Here is a 22909-nt window from a genome sequence, read left to right as displayed (position 1 = left end):
AGTTTTAGTCATCAGTGGGCCCAGCATGGCCAGGTGGTTAAGGCACTCGACTTGTAATCTGAGGGTTGTGGGTTCAAACCCCCATTGCACCAAACATGCTCGCCCTTTTAGCCATGGGTGCATTATAATGTGACAATCAGTCCCACTATTCTTTGGTAAAAGAGTAGCCCAAGAGTTAGTAGTGGGTGGTGATGACTAGCTGCCTTCCCTCTAGTCTTACACTGCTAAGTTAGGGATGGCTAGTGCAGATAGCCCTCATGTAGCTTTGCGCAAAATTCAAAATGAACCAAAACAATCATCAGTATATGTATGTTTACTTACAGTTTTAATCATCAGTGTATGTGTGTTTACTTAAAGCTTAAGTCATCAATGTATGTTTACTTATAGTTTCTCATCAGTGCATGTATGTATGTTTTCTTGTATAGTTTGTCATCAGCAATATATATGTTTACTTAACAGTTGTTTAATATAAACAGAGTTTAACCTTTTTTATTGGTGGATAAAATATAGCTTCATTATATTACATATAGTCACTATTATCTACTGGGATTTCTCTCTTATTTTGCATTGCTGCGTTTTTATCAGTTTAACCTTGAAGATGTTCATGTTTTTGCTTGAGTTATATAATAGTATTTACAATTTATTTCTCTCACTTTTGTCCTTAATTTGAAGTTTTATAACTTATGTATACAGTCTAATGTGATGTTACATAAAACACATGTAGTTATGCTTTGTTTTATTGAAACCATTAATTGTAGTTATGTAAAACATTTGTATTTGCTGTCACATGACTAGGTTTCATCAGTAGAGCTTTAACTTTTGTCTTTCCTGTACTTTAACAGATCATAACATTGTACATGCATGGAATTAGATATTCATTGTATCAACCTGAGAGAAATTGTAACATTTAAAGGAATATTTTCAAGTAAATATGAAGAAATGTAACAAGTAGTTTTGGATGAACTTGAGTTACACAGATGTTTATTTGTTTTTGAATATTGTCCACAAAGAAGTTGAAGTACTTATACCAATATTTAATATAGAGTCATGGGTGGTGAAGTAATTATACCCATATGTAATGTAGAGTCATGGGTTGTGAAGTAATTATACCCATATGCAATGTAGAGTCATGGGTGGTGAAATAATTATACCTGTATTTAATGTAGAGTCATGGGTGGTGAAATAATTATACCTGTATTTAATGTAGAGTCATGGGTGGTGAAATAATTATACCTGTATTTAATGTAGAGTCATGGGTGGTGAAATAATTATACCTATATTTAATGTTGAATCATGGGTGATGAAATAATTATACCTATATTTAATGCAGAGTCATGGGTGGAACTAAACTTAGCAAGTGGAGAATGCACCCATGCCCGTTCTACTCCTGTTCCTTTTGGAGGATCCATTTTGAATGGGAACATGGAGAATCTTCTATGGGAGGCACAACGAGAAAGTAATCGTTCCTCAGCTGTAGCAAGTGGAAAATCCTCTCATGGCAATAGGTACTATTGGTACAATAGTTACTGTTCTTGCATGTATATTCTTATTCCAAGTAGGTGAATGAGTTACTATTAATACTACTGTTGTTCTTATGTATTTATAGGTATAAATGCACAAAACTATTAAGCATCCATTTTTACATTCATTCAGTGAAGGTTTCCATAGTTAACAAATGCTGTTATTTAAATTAGATTTCTGTGGAAATATATACATATGTACATATATTCTGCATTGTGTAAACAGTGTTTTCTTGGATTAGAGTAATATATACAACGATCAAAATTGAAAATATGTTAAGTGCTGTAAGTTCTGTTTATCCAGATGTGCTTCAAAAATTAATTAGCAGACCTTATTAGGATAACATCTTTTTCTAGGAAAGAAATATGTGAACTTGTAATTTCATCCAAGATAATAGTTTTTATAATTATGGAATGAAATCAATTTAAACTAGACTTTGTATTTAATGATTTAGGTTTTAAAATGTATTACTTTGTTAAGAATGAGAGAAAATTGTGTTGTGTTTTAGGTTGAGAGATATAACTATGAAGTTACAGGTGTGGTGCTTGTATTCTTCACTTTTAACTTTCCAGCCTCAGCTGCTTGATCAATGTTACTTCTTGATGACCTTGAAAGTTTGAAAACCTAGGAATCTTGTTTGTGAAAAACTTGTAAAACTTGTAAACTTGTTTGTAAAAAAGACTAATGAAATAAGTGATAATTAGAAATAGCTATAAATTACAGCTCAGATTTAAGATAATTTTCAATATCTGTTATCATACTTTAGTTATTTAAGATAATCTAAAATTTAACTGTTGATATGAGATTATCTAAAGGAATGAGTTAACAACAACAGAGCATGTGTAAGAGACTATTTTGTGTCACTACTGTAGTAAATATTAATGTATATGTATCAGGGAATAACTTTTTGTGGAACTTTTGTTCCTGTCTCAAGTGGTAGGGCATTCCATTTTTTTTTTTTTGTATTGTGAATAAGTGTATATAAATCTCTTACAGAGTTTTCCAACACATTATTATGTATTGTTTGACGTTTTATTTATCTTTAAATGTTGAGCTACAGACTGTGATGACATGGGTGATGCTAAAGTAAACAAGTCACAGTTTACTAGTATAATAAACTTAACTATAATTGAAATACTTAGGTATCTTTGATATCTTATTCCTTTGACTACACTGTATGATAAGTCATTTAAAACCTTCTGTGCTAGGTAGTGCTAGTTCAGTTTAAACACATGTGAAACTTAATATGGTGGAAGTGATAGTGTATTGGCATTCTTTGAATACTGTACAGAAAAGTTTGTTTTTTTTCGTTTTCAGTTTACTTAATACTGTACATTGTCAGGCTTACTTAGTGTTCTGTACATTCTGTTTTCTAAAAATATAGCTGACATGTTCTTGTATGTTAATCACTCATCTCTCTTCACTTCATGTGCTGAAAACTACAATGTTCTCTATACCATAGTAGTATATTTTGTCACATTTTTTCTGCATATTTGTTTTTGTAAAATAATATGAATCATGTTTTGTTGAGCTTTTCTAATAAAAAAATATATTCTACCAGTAAAGGTAATTATTGTTTTTGAAATTATCTTTGTAGGTGTTGTTAATGAGAAATCACTTTATTGAATTTTCCACTCCACTTTAATTAGGGCCAGTTGTTTTAATTTTCAGAAAAACAACTTCACTGGACTTTTTTTCATGCCCATGTACCCGTAGTTACCATTAACAATGTTGAAATTTATTTATGTAATAAAACATTTTCTGTTGTAAGAAACAGCAGCTAGTAATAAAAATTATTTTGCAGTAAAGTAAACTATTACTGAAACTACTTGAGTAAATTTTTCTGTTTTTGTTTCTCTTTAAAACAGTTTCCATCAGAAATAGAAGAAACTGACGTTTAAACATGTTAGATACTGAATATGTCTGGTAAAGTTATTAAAAATCAGAATAAAAGTATTTTACTGTTTGTTCCATTAACTTTTTAAAAATCTCTAATGATATTAAATTTTATTGAATAATATTCCTATGAGTTGTTATAAGCTCTTGTTGCATCTCCACTTCTCTATTTTTAGAATTATTCTGAGATGTAATTTTCTCTGTAAACATACATAACTGTGTGTAACTGCTGGCTTTTTAGGACAAAGTTCTCTACACAAAATTCAAAACAAACAATTAGAGCAACATTAATTACTCTGTTGCCCCAAAACTGTTACAGGAATAACTTCAGCTTTAGGTTTCCATCACGTTTACAGTCTTTTGGTCCAGAACCATCACAGATTCATGTATATTATTCAGGAATAGCTTCAGCTTTAGGTTTTCATCATGTTTACAGTCTTTTGCTCCAGAACCATCACAGATTCATGTTTATTATACAGGAATAGCTTCAGCTTTAGGTTTTCATCACATTTACAGTCTTTTGCTCCAGAACCATCACAGATTCATGTGTATTATTCAGGAATAGCTTCAGCTTTAGGTTTTCATAATGTTTACAGTCTTTTGCTCCAGAACCATCACAGATTCATGTTTATTATTCAGGAATAGCTTCAGCTTTAGGTTTTCATAATGTTTACAGTCTTTTGCTCCAGAACCATCATAGATTCATGTTTATTATTCAGGAATAGCTTCAGCTTTAGATTTTCATCACGTTTACAGTCTTTTGCTCCAGAACCATCATAGATTCATGTGTATTATTCAGGAATAACTTCAACTTTGTTCCTTTACCAAGTACTTATAATCTCTTGTCCCCAAACTATCACAGTTATTTTATATATACTGCAAACCATGGTATCTGTCCTAATGTTCATCTTTCTCCTGTTTAAATAGCTGTGCACACAAAAAAAATCTGAAGATTCATGTTTGAAATAATGGGAGAACAGACATGAATAATGTTGATGCCAAATTCTATTTCACAAGCAGGATATTCTACATTATGTTGTTGGGAATTAATCACAATATCATTCACAATTCTAAATAACTTAAATAATAAAACTATAGATTCACAGTATGTTATTATTGAATGGCCCTCAGCATGACTGAAATGTCCAACAATTACTTTTCACAGTGAGTGGTATAAGTAGCTCAGAGCCTTAGTTCTCAGGGAAACCAAGAGTGTGACACAACTAACCTTTGTAAAGTCCACAAAATTATTTAAGTTGCTAGATTAACTTAAATTATTCTTATCAGTAAGATGGATATTTTTGCTTATACACGAACATTCTTCAGAAATAACATCAGCTTTAGTCCATCAGGTTCACAGTCTCTCTTGCCCTCAAACCCTCACAAATACATGTATATTCTTAAGGAATAGTTTCATTTTTAGACCTTCATCAGGTTCAAAATGTCAGCATTGCTGTAATTTAAATTTTCATGTATATTTTATTCAGAAGTTGTGTAGTAGTATAATTATTAAATATTTATATTAGCATTGTTTTTGGTGAGTCAAATTAGTAGCCTATTGAGAACCAGAATTAGTTTACTGCTGAAATATATTATTTTAAATTAACAAATCATATCTCAAAATGCTCTAATGTGTTTGAGAATAATTATTTTATGCTTTAATAATGCTGTGTTAGCTGTCTCTGTTTGTAGTCTAACTTATTAATAATACTTTTGTCAATGAGTCATTGTTGATTTATATATTACACAGCACTTTGGTTATACAGACTGTTTTGTTATATTTAGTTGTATCTCCTTGATGTAAGATTAAACTAGCAGTTTGATAATGTGTATATGTTTTTGAAGTTTTAAAAGCTAAGAAAATAACATTCTTTGTTTAAAATTATAAGTATCTTTTTATTCTCAGATGACCAGTGCACAACCTATCCAGTATATGTTTCTGTTCTCCTAAGAAAATTAAAAAAATATGGTTATTATGTGTCTCAAAAATGGTTATTTCACCTTTTTTTTTCTAATTTTTGGCTATATTAGATCTTTCAAAATGTTTTGTTCATATTTTTTCTAGCCCAAAGAGCCCTCACAGTCCAGTGAGTGAACAACCATCTAATCCTCATGAATTACTGATCATTAATAGAGTAAGGTTTTGTTTTTGTGGACTTCTTTATAAAGTAATCTAACATTTTTCATGCATTTAATTCTTATAACATTATACGTATGATTGGTGTGTGTATTTTATTTATCTTCGTATGAACACATTGTTAGAACAGCTTAGTTCACATTTGATATTACTGTTTTTACAGAGAACAAACTTAAAGTAATGGGAAGTTGCTAAGATATATAAATTGTTCATGTTTAGTTTTCTTGTTTCCATTTGGAGAGACACTTGCCTTAGTTAATGATTAAAATGGTCAGTGTATACCTAGCTTAATATATATCACTAGCAAATTAATAAGAATAAAACATGTAGTTCACCCAGTCACTTGGGTAATGAAATATATGCAATATAATTGCCTAGTAGGCCATTTAAAACCATATTTTTTCATTCTATGTGTTATTTCAGTAAGGAAGATTACATTGTATTTGTTTTTGAGCAAAAGAAACTGACTGCAGTGCATTGTTAGTAAACATTTTGGGGTTCAGCTGCAAAAGATAGTTCCATCGCAATAGAGTGCTTAGGTTTGCCAAATAATTGCAAAGGTGATTTTCTCCTGAATGCCACTGTTCCTTGTCATTTTAATGAGTGCAAGAAAAGACTGAAATTCTTCACAGTTGTCGCTTCTGTAAGAAGTGTCAAAGGGAAGATATTCAAATCAATTTATTCAACATGGTACAATAAAATCATGCATGTATGTTATACTGACATGAGAATGCTCTAATGAACTGAAGAACAATGAACCTATACTTAGAATTTATATGTTTGTGGTGTTCATACTCCCCTCTTTAAATATCTGTTTCATTTGGTCAGTGGACGAAGTCCTGTTTTTCCCCCATGAGTTTCCATCACAGAAAGTAACATTTTTGTTCTTAATAAGTTTTTCTCAAATTGACAGTTCAGCATATATAAAGATTGACAAATTAATGTCAACAAAAAATTTTAGAAACAGAAAAGAACTGAGAAAGTGAACAATTTTCCTGTACTGTACTCTTGAAAAGAAATGTAATTTTTTCTAGTGTTAAATATTCAGACAGACATTTAGCTATTATATGTTTAAAACCTTATTTACTCTGCCTGTTCTTTAATTGGAAATGTTTAGTTACTGAAGGTGATATGTCATCTTTTTTTACAGTTTAAAGAGAGTAGAAGGTCTGTGAAGCAAATGAAAATAGATTGTATAAAGTCAAACACACATGATTCTATTATCCTGCCACTAAAATTAACTGGTAGAGTTGATTTATTTACATTTTTTAGAGCTGATAATATTAAACCACAATTGAAAGTGTAAGAAAAGTTCACTACATATATCAACTTCTACAAATTGTCATTTTGTGATAATGTTAATGCCATTCTTATAGTAGAAAGTGGTTGGACAGTATATTTTACATATTTTGATACAAACTCTTGTAGTTGTACCATTTAAGTTTAATTTTGATATAGTAATTTTTTATTTTTTTTTGCTTCACCTTATGCAGTTTCAAATACTTGAAAGTGGCTAGCCTCATGATTTATATTCAGGATATGTGTTTGTAGAACAGCATGGCCAGTTCATTGGGTTATGACAAGAACAGTACTTGAATAGCACAAGAGGATTAGACTCACTGACAGGTTCAAATTACAGAACATAAATTTTTTACAAAGGTCATAACTTCTGTTCTTGCCATGTTACTAATCCTCTATAGTGAATTTTCCTACCTTTAATGCTATAAAAATTATGATTAAAAAGTTGTTGAAACTTTTAACATATTAGTGTAATATTATAATAAAACTAAATGTATAGTTAGTCTAATAAATGAAGCAATACATTCACAGACAAAAAGAGAGAGAGAATCAATTGACTCTGATAGAAAAACAACAAGAAATACCAATTATCACTGGTCATTTTGTGTTTTAGGAAGATCTGCTTGGTAAAGGAGGGCAAGCTGTTACTGACTGGATATGGGAGTGGAGTAGCAGACCCCCGATCAAAGACCTCCCAAGTTAGTTTTTCTATTCTATATATATCATAGAAAATTGAAACTGTGATTAATAATTATATTTATCATTAATTTAATTGTGGCTTTCCAATACTGATTCAAAGAAAATAAAATAATATATTAATTTCAGTAATAGTTTGTTTACTTGAAAGAAAAGTGTCTGTCTATGTAAGGAAAATAGAAACAATATGAATTTGGGTTTTGAACCAAGAACATATTGTGTTTAGTTAAAATGTGTTCAGTTGTATCATAGAAAAACCTTAAGTTGTAATGAATGAATTAAAAATGATTGGGTGCTGGAAGTTTGAACAAAATTACATAGATTTTTGTAAGGAGGAAAATAGACAATGTCCAAGTTATTACCAGCTAATATTATTTTACTTGTTAGGAAATATGTTTATAGAAATTCTACCAGGTCATTTAGAAAGGTATCATATTACTACAGATAGTTGGCATGTATTCAGAAAGGGGGACTAGTATTGTTATTTGATAACGTTTGTTTCCCCCTTGGTGTGGATTTCTGCATGTGGTGAGGAGACCTCACAGAAAAGGTTCTGTTCTTTTGGTTTACCTTCTCTGGTATCTAAACATCCACCCACGTGTTTGCTGTGGGTGGTAACTTGTGAAGGAAAGGAGAGTATCTTGATGTTCAACCCTAATACACCACTTTGGCCTTACATTCCTGTAGATGAGCAGTCTAGAGGTGACCCCCCCCTCCAAGGTCATTTAGCTGGTTCACTAGGACTAGAGTCAGCCAAGTACCAGTGTTGGTGTTTGGGTATAGTGCTCACGGAACCCTGGTGTTGCTGTAATGTTTGGCATTGCAGTGCATCCCCTTGTAGGGTTCCATGGTTGGACAGTGAGTACTGAAATGATTTTATTATGGATACCCCCATTCATAAACAATAAATAGATAAAACTTAGAAAAAAAAATGATAATTGATAAACAATCATAAATGAATGAATGTTCAACAATCACCATCACAGTCGGATCCTGTACCTAGATTTCTCTTTTTGCATTTGTTATCTGGTAAATCCTTAGGGCAGATGTCTCCCTTTTTCATTCAGAATGGATTAGAGAGGTTTATTGGATCCCACAAGTCAGTAAGGAAGCTGTATTTAGGAGACATTTTGGTGGAAACATCTTCACCAAACTTATCTTGAAGTCGAGGGCCATGGAGGATATACCCATCAAGATTACTCTCCATACAACTTTGAATTCTTTCAGGGGAGTTATAGTTGAGAAGGATTTAAAGAACGTTCCCTGGTTGGAGATCCTAGCTGATTTTTCCAGCTAAGGCGTTTTGCACTGTATCAAATCTCTGCTCACAAAGACGGAATTATGCTGTCTACTAATGTGCTGATTTTAATGCTTACATCACCACTTCTACCTGCCACCATCAAAGCAGGATATCTGAACTGTAAGGTACAGCCATATATTTTTAATCCTCTCACATGATTCTAGTGTCAGCAGTTCAGTCATTTGAATACATCATGTCGTGGGTCTTTAACATATGCTCATTGTGGTGTCAAAGGCCATGACACCTGAATGTGAACTGGAATCACAATATGTTGACTGTAGTAGTTCACAACCCTCTTACTTTCATTTTTGCTCTAGGTGGGTGAAGGAAAAAGAGGTACAGCATTTGAAAATGGTTCACAATATTTCTTAGAATAGTTTTCCAATTATGTGAAGAGTCTTTTACCCTCCTTGGTTGAGAGAGGTGACAAGTAGACATCTACTTCCATCTTTGTCCCCACCACTCCTTCCAGTGACTCTTCATTTCCTTTGGCTCCAGGTTGTGGCATTTTCTTAGGTCAATCTTCTTTTCCAGCCCCTAGATGCAAAACAATAATCATTCACATCTTCGGTCACTGAAATTTTTGTCTACTGACAGAGACCTGCCCACTCGATCCAGGGCGGGATACATGGAAGTCGATAGATCTCCTTCCAATAAAGAAAAACACATGGTTGAAAACAGAAGGTTTCTCTGCCCAATTTTCCTCCACTTGAGTAAAAATGGGTACTTTGATACAGTGGAGCTGTTGAGGTATTCATTTGAATATAGACAACATCAAAGATTTGATTTATTCTTATCATCCTATGTATGTCTACTTACAAGAAACATTTCTTAAACTTGCTGATGCAGTCACCTTTTGCTCTCTCCTCTGGTCAGTCAATCCCACCATAACCTATTACCATCCCCAAATGTGACATTTCTCTGAGTCATCTGAGGAAAGTGGGTACTCCCGATTGAAGTACCATCTTCTATTTGCTGAACATCTTTCGATCTATCCTTCCATTTCCGTTTATACAGATGGCTTAAAATCAAGTGACTCTGTGGGTTTTCCATGGTTTGTTGTAGTTTAGTGGTTGCACACAAGATTACCTCTACAGCTTCTGTGTTCACTGCTGAATTGTAAGCCATTTCTCTTGTCCTGGATCATGTAGAAGCTATGCAGTACAAGAACTGAACTATTAATACCAACTCGCTTATCTCTGTACTGGCTCTTGAATCATTACATGTTTATTCTCTTCCTGTTCTCTGTGATATTCAAAGCCGACTGGCCCATTTCTCTTTATCATCCATTTGTATCCAGTTCTTCTGGATACCAGCCCACATTGGTATTTGCAGGAATGAACTTGCTGACACCTCAGCTAAGTCTGTCTCCTCTGTTGCTGTCATGGCAGTGCCTGTCCCATACATGGACTACTGTCCTGTATTCAAGGCTTGGCTCCATACCAGTTGGAGTAAGCAATCTGATGACAAGCTTTTCCAGATCAAACCTTTTGTTACTTGTTGGCCATCTTCCTTCTGTAAAGATCAGAAGGAAATTTTTTCTGGCTAGGCTATGCATTGGTCACAAGTTTTTAAGTAATCATTTTCTTTTATCTGGGACTGATGCACCAATGTGTGGTCTGTGTGACACACAAGTCACAATATCCCACATTTTACTATTGTGCCATTGTTATGAGCATGAGCAATGGCACCCTTTTAGACATGTTTTACCATGGGTTCACCCTAATGCTGAACAGTGTCATTGGTAATGTTTTTAAATTTTTAAGGGCTATTTGGCCTTTTTAATTCTGCTTAAGTTTTTAATTTGAAACCTGGCCTTTGTTTCAACATGATTCTTTCTTTACATATTTTAATAATTTTACTTTTATTTTTTATTTTTTACCAGTTGTTTGGTGTAGATAGCCTAGTTGATTTATACCAATAAATGCCAAGCAACCAACCATTTGTTTCATTCTATCTAAACATGGGTAATGCAGTATATTTGAATATGTGGACATTTAGAAAGCTTTAATGGGATACTACTTAAAAGAATGTTTAAAATAGGTTATTTCTGTTGGGCAGGGGATAAATTAGTTATATGGTATAAGTGGAAGAAGAATCACAATGAATTGATGTTACAAATGATATACCACAGGAAGAATCACAATGAATTGATGTTACAAATGGTATACCATGGGAAGAATCACAATGAATTGATGTTACAAATGGTATACCATGGGAAGAATCACAATGAATTGATGTTACAAATGATATACCACAGGAAGAATCACAATGAATTGATGTTACAAATGATATACCACAGGAAGAATCACAATGAATTGATGTTACAAATGATATACCACAGGAAGAATCACAATGAATTGATGTTACAAATGGTATACCATGGGAAGAATCACAATGAATTGATGTTACAAATGATATACCACAGGAAGAATCACAATGAATTGATGTTACAAATGGTATACCACAGGAAGAATCACAATGAATTGATGTTACAAATGGTATACCACAGGAAGAATCACAATGAATTGATGTTACAAATGGTATACCACAGGAAGAATCACAATGAATTGATGTTACAAATGGTATACCACAGGAAGAATCACAATGAATTGATGTTACAAATGGTATACCACAGGAAGAATCACAATGAATTGATGTTACAAATGATATACCACAGGAAGAATCACAATGAATTGATGTTACAAATGGTATACCACGGGAAGAATCACAATGAATTGATGTTACAAATGGTATACCATGGGAAGAATCACAATGAATTGATGTTACAAATGGTATACCATGGGAAGAATCACAATGAATTGATGTTACAAATGATATACCACAGGAAGAATCACAGTGAATTGATGTTACAAATGATATACCACAGGAAGAATCACAATGAATTGATGTTACAAATGGTATACCACAGGAAGAATCACAATGAATTGATGTTACAAATACCACAGGAAGAATCACAATGAATTGATGTTACAAATGGTATACCACAGGAAGAATCACAATGAATTGATGTTACAAATGGTATACCACAGGAAGAATCACAATGAATTGATGTTACAAATGGTATACCACAGGAAGAATCACAATGAATTGATGTTACAAATGGTATACCACAGGAAGAATCACAATGAATTGATGTTACAAATGGTATACCACAGGAAGAATCACAATGAATTGATGTTACAAATGGTATACCACAGGAAGAATCACAATGAATTGATGTTACAAATGGTATACCACAGGAAGAATCACAATGAATTGATGTTACAAATGGTATACCACAGGAAGAATCACAATGAATTGATGTTACAAATGATATACCACAGGAAGAATCACAATGAATTGATGTTACAAATAGTATACCACAGGATTCTATTCTAAAATTCTCACTATTTCTTATTTTAATCAAAGGCATTGATAATGGACTAAGCAGTGAATTTGCAAAAAAATATTAAATTAATAGGTATTTCAGTCAAGATGCTGAATTTGTGCTGAAAGATTTGGACTCTTTGGTGAGCTGGACTAATACTGTCAGATTTCTTTAATGTTTTAATAAAAGAAGTTATGACAACATTAGTAAATAGGCTTGCAAATTTATACTTCATGAACGTTGTTTTGGTTTTAATAATGGAATCTCCATAATCCAGCTATGCAGATTTTGAAAATAATATTCAATTTTTTTTGTGTCATGTAAGGATTTTTACAAATTTGGAAGAAAAAGATCTCTTTCTTAGATCAAATTATTATTTTGTTCATTGCAACATTTTTTAGTATTATGTTTGTTAACAAAAATACAGACAAATGCAATAAAAGGGAAGAACATTGATGTCAAATAAACATTAATTCTCTTTGTGTTTTTGTTTTTTTTGTGAAATCTATGTATTGTGGTCTTTCCTTTATGTACTGCATCAAGAATATCTTGTTTGAATGACCATCAGTAATCAACCATCATGCTGATGTTCCACCTTCCCTGATGCCTTGATGAAATCTTTCCGCTTGTTCTTCAGGAAAATAATCAATATGTGAATGTCAGAGATAAGCTTTCAAGCTCTTATTACAATCAACTCTTTATTGAACATTTTATTGAAAATATTTGTCAATAAGTCAATTCACTCTTCTTATTCAGTTTTTCTCATTGACCTTTCAAAATTGTTTATCTGAAGTCTATTTCTAAGTTGTGGTTCATGAGACACTTCAGGTTGAAAACAATGTCTGTCATCATTTCTGTTGACATCAGGTTCAGAGCAGATTAAATTTTATCAATAAAGTGTGGTGAATTAGGTACAGGTACATCAGGTCCATGAGCAACAGGTCTTATAGGAGACTGAAGGTGAAGTAGGTACAGGTGCATCAGGTCTTATAGCAGACTGAAGGTTCAGATAAAAAAAATTCCTTTTTATTTTGAGTGTTGTATCCATGCATGTCATGTGAGCAAAAAATAGTAGTCATCTCTTTGGAATTCCAAAGGCATTTAGTCCATTGTCTCAACTCTTTGACACAAATGGTGCAAACTTTGTGTGGAGCCCATGATTTGTCTTTGGGCCCAAGTTTTATTTTCAAATGTGTGTAATTATGCTTTTTTGACAATTTCTGTAGTGTTTTGCCTTTGTTTCTTAACACCAGATTTACCCCAAATATAACATAATATGTTTGGGTTGTTCACGTAACTTCTTGTTACTGCAGCAGTAAACAAGTAATATAATGAAGAGAAAAATATAATGTAAAAGTATACAAACAAACAAATACCATCCAAAATGATGCATCGTGTGGCCTATTAACTCTTGATATACTTGTAGTATGTTTCTAATGGGTTCTAGAACAATCAGTAAGATTCTCACATCATAATTGGTTTATAGAAATCTATAGCAACTGGTTGTCAGTTATTTAAGCATAACAAAATGTGACCTGATTTCAATGAAAATGATTCACTTATGTAAAAGTACATATGACAATTTTTGAAAAATTCATAGATGATGGAGAAAAATGGATATCATTTTTTGGAATTAGTGTACATGATTTACTATAGAACATATATAAATATCTAGAAAATAAAACTATTGCAGGCCTTCCATTATTGTGGGCTGGTCAAGGGAGCTCTTACATAGTATTAAAAAGGGAAAAAATCTGGTCTTTTTTTACTTTCTAAATCCTGCTACGTAACATGCATTTACTTAGAATAAAGCAAGTAGGATTTTTGATCATATAAGTAGATGTATTGAGTACAAGTCAACTTCTTGCTTACAGGTTAGGTATGCTTATCACAAGGTTTTGCAAACTATCTGAAAACATTTTAACACAAAAAATCTGATTTTTACAAAGTGTTTCTGCATCACCTACTAACCCTCTCTGAATCTTGTATGTCACAATGTATCTTGAATGCAGCTTTAGTTCATATTAAATATTTATGGTGTCCAAAAACAAATTCTGTAGTTTTGTATAAATTAGGAACTAAAATTATCAATATTGACAAGCTAGAGCATAAAGTAAGATTCTTCTACTGTTTCTGTTTTATGAGATATTAACATATTTATTGAATCAACCCAGGTGGCCCTGCCCAGCCTTTAAATTTTTGAAAATACTTGCTTATGTAGACTGACTTTGCCTATTGATGTGTGTATAACAAATTGAAAGCTCAGTGTCCCCTAGTGGCAAACCCTTTTTTTTCCTGCTACATTCCAAGCAGTAAGGTATCAGTGAGTTTGAAATTTCATATTTTTTTAGACCAAGTACAGCTTAGTTGCTAAACCTGATCAATTACAGTGAAATTCTGTGGTATTTTTGTTATTTAAAAATGCATATGTATAAAAAACAAAATATTTTGTTTTGCATGAGAAATTTAACAAGGCTTAACAAATTACAGCTAATGAGTACAAAGTTAGTAAGTGGAAAAGATCATTGTTGTCTACTCTTCTTTATTTACTATTATTCTATGTTTTAAGAAGAATAACTAAAAGTTTAGAACTTATTTGTAAATAGTAGTAATGTATATACATATGTAATGTCTTATAACTGAAATTTAACTATATTTTATAAACTACTAGTCCACTAGAAGAAATATAAGACAAGTCATGTTGTAAAGGCCAGTTTTATATTCTTGGATATGATGAGTGCACATGAACTATATCATTCAACTTTTGTAATTTTAGTCAGACTGGCTGACAGGTCAATATAATAAAAAATAATAAATTTTTATGTGTATAATGTTATAAGATTTAAGTTATTTAGGATAAACATTTATGGTTTTGTGTTGTTATATTTATTTTTAACCAAACTTGTACAGAGATACAGTAGTGAAAATAACAGGTAAAATATAAAGTGCTTTCAAAAGAAATGTTTCATGATTATCAGAAGGTTATGGATGTTTTCTGATTTATAAAAATATTTTTAATCTTAAAATCAAAACTACTTTATACTTTAGGTACTCACCATTTTAAAATTAAAAACCATGACAAAACATTAGTTTGAAATTTTAAAACATAATAAAGGAATCTGATATTTTGTGTATGAAAACCTTGTAATGTTTACTGGTAGTCTGCAAACTTTTGTGAAGGTACACATACATTTTAAAAATATACAGAATAACTGTTTTATAATTACTTTGGGGCTAGGTTGAATCATCCCCCCTTGCAGATTGGTGTAAAATGTAATATTCATCATCAAAAACGTTTTTTATTCTTATTGATGTTGCGTATTTTGTGTTATAGTGAATTGTAATAAACAACTTTGTGCTTTATATACTTGAAATTTCTCTCCTGTGATGGTGACTAAGAAATTTGTTATTATTATTTTTATAAATGGTGTACATCACACTTTCTTACTAGAACTATCCCAAACAGTTCTCTTTCTTCCAGTTGATTAGTTGTAAGCTTATGGACTTAAAACATTATAATCTGAGATTGTTTTTTTCCACATTAAACAAATAACTACAACCACTTTAGTGCCCTTTAGTCAAGTTTGGATATTCCATTCATGAAATTGGAAAATTCACATTCAAATATTAGACATTGATGATTCCATACTTTCAGTTCTCAGATCATAGTATATGTATGTGGCATTTAGTAAAAGGGGTAGATGATCCAAGTGTGGATCTGAGATTAATGATTTTATGCAGTATCTTAAGAACTGTCTTGAATAATATTATAGTGACACACCTGGTACAAGTTTCAGTAGCACATGGCACCTTAAATTACTTTATTATTAATAACTTAAATCTCTGTAATGAAATTTTTCCAAATCTAAAACAAATTGTATTTTTTACTACTTTTAATGAAAAAGCTAATTTGAGGAGAGTCCAAGAAATCATGAAAGGTTTCCTAATTTTGTTTAAAGTACTGCTAAAAGTGGTTTTTTAGATAACTATGAGATACTGGTAGCAAGTGTCTTGACATAGTATTGTGTGTATTATGTCTTACAGAAACAAAAAATGATGGAATCAATTGTTCCCTACATAATCCCATCTTTTCATTCTTATGTATTTAGTTAACCCTATTTTCTAATTTCATTAGATGATTACTATTAAATGTAAATGGTTGAACCATTAATTACAAATATTCCAATAAATGCATTTCTGTTAAGGGAGACTAATTAGGAAATATAATTCATATAAATTTGATCTGTGTTATATTGTAGAATTTCTTTCTGAATATTTGTATAGGTGTGTTTTAATTCAACTGGTCTAGATTCAACTGTATTTTCAACGGTAATCTGTAGTTCTACTTTTATTAGTTTTAATGCCCTGTATACTTATTTTGTAATACCCTTCACTGATCTAAAGAAACTCATAGTGCATAATTTAAGTACAAATAATACCTCCATGTATGATAAAAACAATGGTGCACTTCTTATACAAAAATAAATTTTTTTCATTTCTTCAAGTTGTGAATCAAAACTTATGATGTAGAAAGTCTAAGCTGATGAAGTGAATTTCTTTATACTGGAATCATGGTGCTAATTTTAGTGTCGTCTTTAGACAGTTATGAGGTAGCTGTATATCAAAAGAGATTTGTCCTGTTTTTAATTTTCTTATAATTAATTAGTACTGTTTATGCTTGAGAGTGATTATTACAATGTAGTCTACCATATACATTAGAAAGTGGGCATTCAAGCACCCTCAAAGAACTGGCCTGAGTTTGAGACACACAAAAGTGGCAAAACGAGGACTGTTCTCTACTGAGGTTATCTCTGTATTAGTGTTCACTAATCTGCTGTCTCTCCTTTTGGGTGCTGGCATAGGGTAGGTACCATATTATTATTATGATATGGTAGATACTATATTATTATTGTAACAGGGTAGGTACAATATTATTCATGTCTTATGTGGTTCACACTTAGAACTTTAGTATGAAACTTATGTCTCCTATAATTCACCACCTGGTAGCACAGGGATACGTCTGTGGACTTGTAATGCTAGAAATCAAGTTTCATTACCTGCATTGAGCACAGTACAAATAGACCATTGTACATCTTTGTGCTTAGCTACAAACAGACCAATAATACAAAATCAACTGCCATTATTTTAGTATTATAAGGCACATGGTAACCACATTGACAAAATTATTTAAGAACATGTGTACTGTTTGTGTACTTTGTTATCACTTGCTTAAATGATTGGATTTACACTAAAAGCTAAGCTATTGCACTGTTGTGATTAACAATTTACATTTCAGTGGTAGTATTAGATATGAATTTGTAACAGCTGACCAACATAAAATAAACCTTTAATTAAAAAACAAATAAGTTTATGATTTAATAACTTCATTAATATGGCTACTTACAGGTAAGTACATAGTAAATGAAACTGTTAGTACAAGGTTATATAGTGATACTAAGTTACCATTAAGCTTATTTAATGATAATTACATAGTAAATGAAACTGTTAGTACAAGATTATATAGTGATAGTAAGTTACCAATAAGCTTATTTAATGATAATTACATAGTAAGTAAAACTGTTAGTACAAGATTATATAGTGATACTAAGTTACCATTAAGCTTATTTAATGATAATTACATAGTAAATGAAACTGTTAGTACAAGATTAGTACTAAAAGCTAAGCTATTGCACTGTTGTGATTAACAATTTACATTTCAGTGGTAGTATTAGATATGAATTTGTAACAGCTGACCAACATAAAATAAACCTTTAATTAAAAAACAAATAAGTTTATGATTTAATAACTTCATTAATATGGCTACTTACAGGTAAGTACATAGTAAATGAAACTGTTAGTACAAGGTTATATAGTGATACTAAGTTACCATTAAGCTTATTTAATGATAATTACATAGTAAGTAAAACTATTAGTACAAGATTATATAGTGATACTAAGTTACCATTAACCTTATTTAATGATAATTACATAGTAAATGAAACTGTTAGTACAAGATTATATCATGATACTAAGTTACCATTAAGCTTATTTAATGATAATTACATAGTAAATGAAACTGTTAGTACAAGATTATATAGTGATACTAAGTTACCATTAAGCTTATTTAATGATAATTACATAGTAAGTGAAACTGTTAGTACAAGATTATATAGTGATACTAAGTTACCATTAACCTTATTTAATGATAATTACATAGTAAATGAAACTGTTAGTACAAGATTATATAGTGATACTAAGTTACCATTAACCTTATTTAATGATAATTACATAGTAAGTGAAACTGTTAGTACAAGATTATATAGTGATACTAAGTTACCATTAACCTTATTTAATGATAATTACATAGTAAATGAAACTGTTAGTACAAGATTATATAGTGATACTAAGTTACCATTAACCTTATTTAATGATAATTACATAGTAAATGAAACTGTTAGTACAAGATTATATCATGATACTAAGTTACCATTAACCTTATTTAATGATAATTACATAGTAAATGAAACTGTTAGTGCAAAATTATATAGTGATACTAAGTTACCATTAAGCTTATTTAATGATAATTACATAGTAAATGAAACTGTTAGTACAAGATTATATAGTGATACTAAGTTACCATTAAGCTTATTTAATGATAATTACATAGTAAGTGAAACTGTTAGTACAAGATTATATAGTGATACTAAGTTACCATTAACCTTATTTAATGATAATTACATATTAAGTGAAACTGTTAGTACAAGATTATATAGTGATACTAAGTTGCCATTAACCTTATTTAATGATAATTACATAGTAAGTGAAACTGTTAGTACAAGATTATATAGTGATACTAAGTTGCCATTAACCTTATTTAATGATAATTACATAGTAAATGAAACTGTTAGTACAAGATTATATCATGATACTAAGTTACCATTAACCTTATTTAATGATAATTACATAGTAAATGAAACTGTTAGTAAAAGATTATATCATGATACTAAGTTACCATTAACCTTATTTAATGATAATTACATAGTAAATGAAACTGTTAGTGCAAAATTATATAGTGATACTAAGTTACCATTAAGCTTATTTAATGATAATTACATAGTAAATGTAACTGTTAGTACAAGATTATATAGTGATACTAAGTTACCATTAAGCTTATTTAATGATAATTACATAGTAAGTGAAACTGTTAGTACAAGATTATATAGTGATACTAAGTTACCATTAACCTTATTTAATGATAATTACATAGTAAGTGAAACTGTTAGTACAAGATTATATAGTGATACTAAGTTACCATTAACCTTATTTAATGATAATTACATAGTAAATGAAACTGTTAGTACAAGATTATATAGTGATACTAAGTTACCATTAACCTTATTTAATGATAATTACATATTAAATGAAACTGTTAGTACAAGATTATATCATGATACTAAGTTACCATTAACCTTATTTAATGATAATTACATAGTAAATGAAACTGTTAGTGCAAAATTATATAGTGATACTAAGTTACCATTAAGCTTATTTAATGATAATTACATAGTAAATGAAACTGTTAGTACAAGATTATATAGTGATACTAAGTTACCATTAAGCTTATTTAATGATAGTTAAGTCAGAAGGATATTAGATTTTCTAAATATAAAATCACATTTTACAGATCATCTCTCAGTTTTCATATTTCATGCCTCCTTTAAAACTTATAAAACCTTTATTTTTGCTCCTTATCTCCTTTATCTGTGCTTAGAATTGTTTAAGAAGAACTGAAAGAAAAAAACCTGTGTTTTAACCTAAGATATTTCTGGCAAACTTTCAGTACTATAGTAATGGAATTGTCATAGCTATATAATAAAACTGTTAAATATGAAGATTTTTCAACAATTGTTACACTGTGAGAATAATTCAAACACCATTATCAGAAATTACACAGTGGTATCTGTTGTCACATGCACAAATGGATTTTTTACATAACTTTTTTAGATGTGTATACAAGTTCTTGTTATTAGTCAAATATAAGTAGCTTGTATTTAACATTTTTGTGAAACAACAGTTTGCTTTTGTGTTTCTAGAAAACAAAAGAACCTAAAAAGCATATATTTTTGCATTGTCCCATTAGGAAACCTGCTGTTCTTTTATTACTAGATCTAATTTATAAGCATAAGGTTTCAAAGGATTAAAACTTCAGTATGTTTCCATAGTGATTTTAAAACTTAAATGTGCATCTCAAATTGACTTGTTCTTTTTCTTTCTTTCTTAGGCTATTCATTGGATGTCATTGGAAACACCATATCAGGAACAGCCACAGATGTTTTAAAGTGTCAGAAATAAGTTGAGTTGCCTGAAGTTGTTGACTGACTAGAGCTGATATATGACAATTTTTACTTCGATTCACAAACTAGTTATACTCTAAAAAAAATTAACCTCACACACTTTATTTTGATTTGCTTAGATTGTGAACCAGGAATGATGACATAGTACAAGATAAAACCTATTATTATTTGTATGTTGCATATAATCTACCTTTACTGTAATAATTTAAAGTAAGTTAAGATGATTTTAGTTGAGGAGAAGTGAATGTTTCTACTCTCTGTTATCAGTTTCTATTATATTTTTTAAATTGACCAGTCATGATAGGAATGTTGTTTAATATGTGCTCAAGTGATCAGAAGAATCCATGCACAATATTATGAAGACACCTGGAGCTGTATTTGTTGTCCTTTACTCACCACATGTAACCTCAGTAAGATGTGACACATTCACAAGTTGAATGAGTCTCTTGTATCATTTTCACCAAACTTTGTGGGAAAGAAAATCAGACCCAAGAGTCAGTGTATGTTAAGGTTTTTAAACAACTTCTGTATGAGACACCTTTAATTGTTCAGTATGCACAGTTGAAATGTTTTGTAACTTGTGAATGATAAGTGTTGCTTTCAGCTTACTGTCTCATATTTATGTAATAATCTCATTATTATATTCTTTGTACTGCTTGAAACCTATATGTTGTCTTTAGTTTGTTTGTTTTCTTGAATTTCACTCAGTTTTTAGTTGTAAATGTGCATGTTGAAAGGAGATTTTTAATTTTAGTAAAACCCTGATATTATTCCTTCCTCCCATTTTAAAGGGTATATTCACCAAATTTTTACACTATTTGTTAGAATTTACCAGACATAATATGTGAGGAAGTACAAACTCATTTTGACAGACTGTATCTTGACAAACTAAGTATATGGTTAGATAGAAATGTGTGTGAGACTACATCCCTTCGTGCTGTAAATGTGAAATTGAAATAGACTTCATCTTCTTGTATGTTATCGTAAAGCTTGTATTTTTGAAATGTGTATAACTAACTTTACAGCTTACACATAATACACTGATTATGTATTTTATCAGTCATTGAACCTTGGGGAAAGAGATTGCATTTGATATTAGAATATAGCTTAAAAAAATATATTTGATAACTCTTGTGTTTCAATACCTGTAGTTAGTAGTACTAGATGTTATGAACTGCACTTCTAAAATGATTGGTAAAATCAAAGTATTTATAAAGAGCATACTGTTTCTTTATAGCTGTTTCATTGTTTTTGTTTTTGAGGGAGAAATTATAAACTTTTCTAGGAAAAATTATTTTGTAAATTAAAAAAAACTTTTGTACAACATAACTTAAGTTGTAACTGTCTTGTAAATCTTTGATTAGGAATATACATTTATAATTATTGAATGTATTTTCCTAACAGAACACTGGTCAGTTTATTGAGAAGAATAACTGTAGCTTTTAAGACTATCAGCATAATGGTTATAATAATTATTGATTATATGTGCCAACTAGCACTAAAGTAAAATAATACGTATCAGAAATGTTACAAATACTACATGATACCAAAATACCAGGGATGTTACTGACATTTTTTTATGCTAAAAGTTATAGAGTAAGATTTTCAAGAAAGTATTTATTTTAGCTTTATACACCCATCTATATCTAAAGTTCTTTTACAATGTTATGTTCACCACTTGCTTTTATTGGCTTTATACTATGTACTGTTAGGTATTAAAATAAAAGGTACACTTTCAATCAGTTACTGAGTCCATGTTGAACCAGTTAAATCTCAAACACTAACCTTGATATCTTTATTGGGAAAGCTTTTGTATGCAGTACTCTACTGGTGAATAAACCCCATTCACACACACACAAATTTTTATATATTTATCTAACACAATTATGAACACCTAAGATCCTTATTTCAACTTTGTAAACACTTTTAAATGTGTTGGGATTTTTCTCCTTTATTTAAATAAAGTGAAAAAATTAGAATAAATGTAAGTAATTGTTTTAAATTTTTATAGTACAAAAAAGCACCAAAAAGAAAAGTCAAACTATTCTCATATGTGAATTTTTTACAACCTAATCATCACATACACTTTATTTTATTGAGTGTTCTGTTATTTTCAGGTTTTTATTATTGTTATCTGGCTTAATTGTACATCTATATAAGTATTTTCAACCTGAATAACCTAGAGTAATGGTTCTCAATTATGTACCACACTGGGCCACTTGAGATCATGACCAAAAGGCTTAGAACTGGGCTTAAGCTTCTTGGGTATTACATCATTCAAAGATATGGTTTTTCTTTTACCTTAGAAATATCTG

The 22909-nt window shown here is 30.6% G+C and overlaps 1 protein-coding gene across 1 annotated transcript; it reads left to right on the top strand.

Moving 5' to 3' along the window:
* The first annotated feature begins 1293 nt into the window (after positions 1 to 1293).
* On the top strand, positions 1294 to 22336 carry LOC143224044 (BCL2/adenovirus E1B 19 kDa protein-interacting protein 3-like). Its single transcript, XM_076452505.1, has 5 exons — positions 1294 to 1505; positions 5483 to 5552; positions 7467 to 7551; positions 16960 to 17103; positions 20522 to 22336. Exons 1-4 carry the CDS (start codon positions 1294 to 1296, stop codon positions 16995 to 16997), a joined length of 405 nt encoding a protein of 134 aa, XP_076308620.1. The 3' UTR covers positions 16998 to 17103; positions 20522 to 22336.
* Positions 22337 to 22909: the final 573 nt, after the last annotated feature.

This window comes from Tachypleus tridentatus, chromosome 8 (assembly GCF_004210375.1).
Source record: "Tachypleus tridentatus isolate NWPU-2018 chromosome 8, ASM421037v1, whole genome shotgun sequence".
NCBI lineage: Eukaryota > Metazoa > Arthropoda > Merostomata > Xiphosura > Limulidae > Tachypleus > Tachypleus tridentatus.
This window is presented reverse-complemented; position numbering and strand designations above follow the sequence as displayed.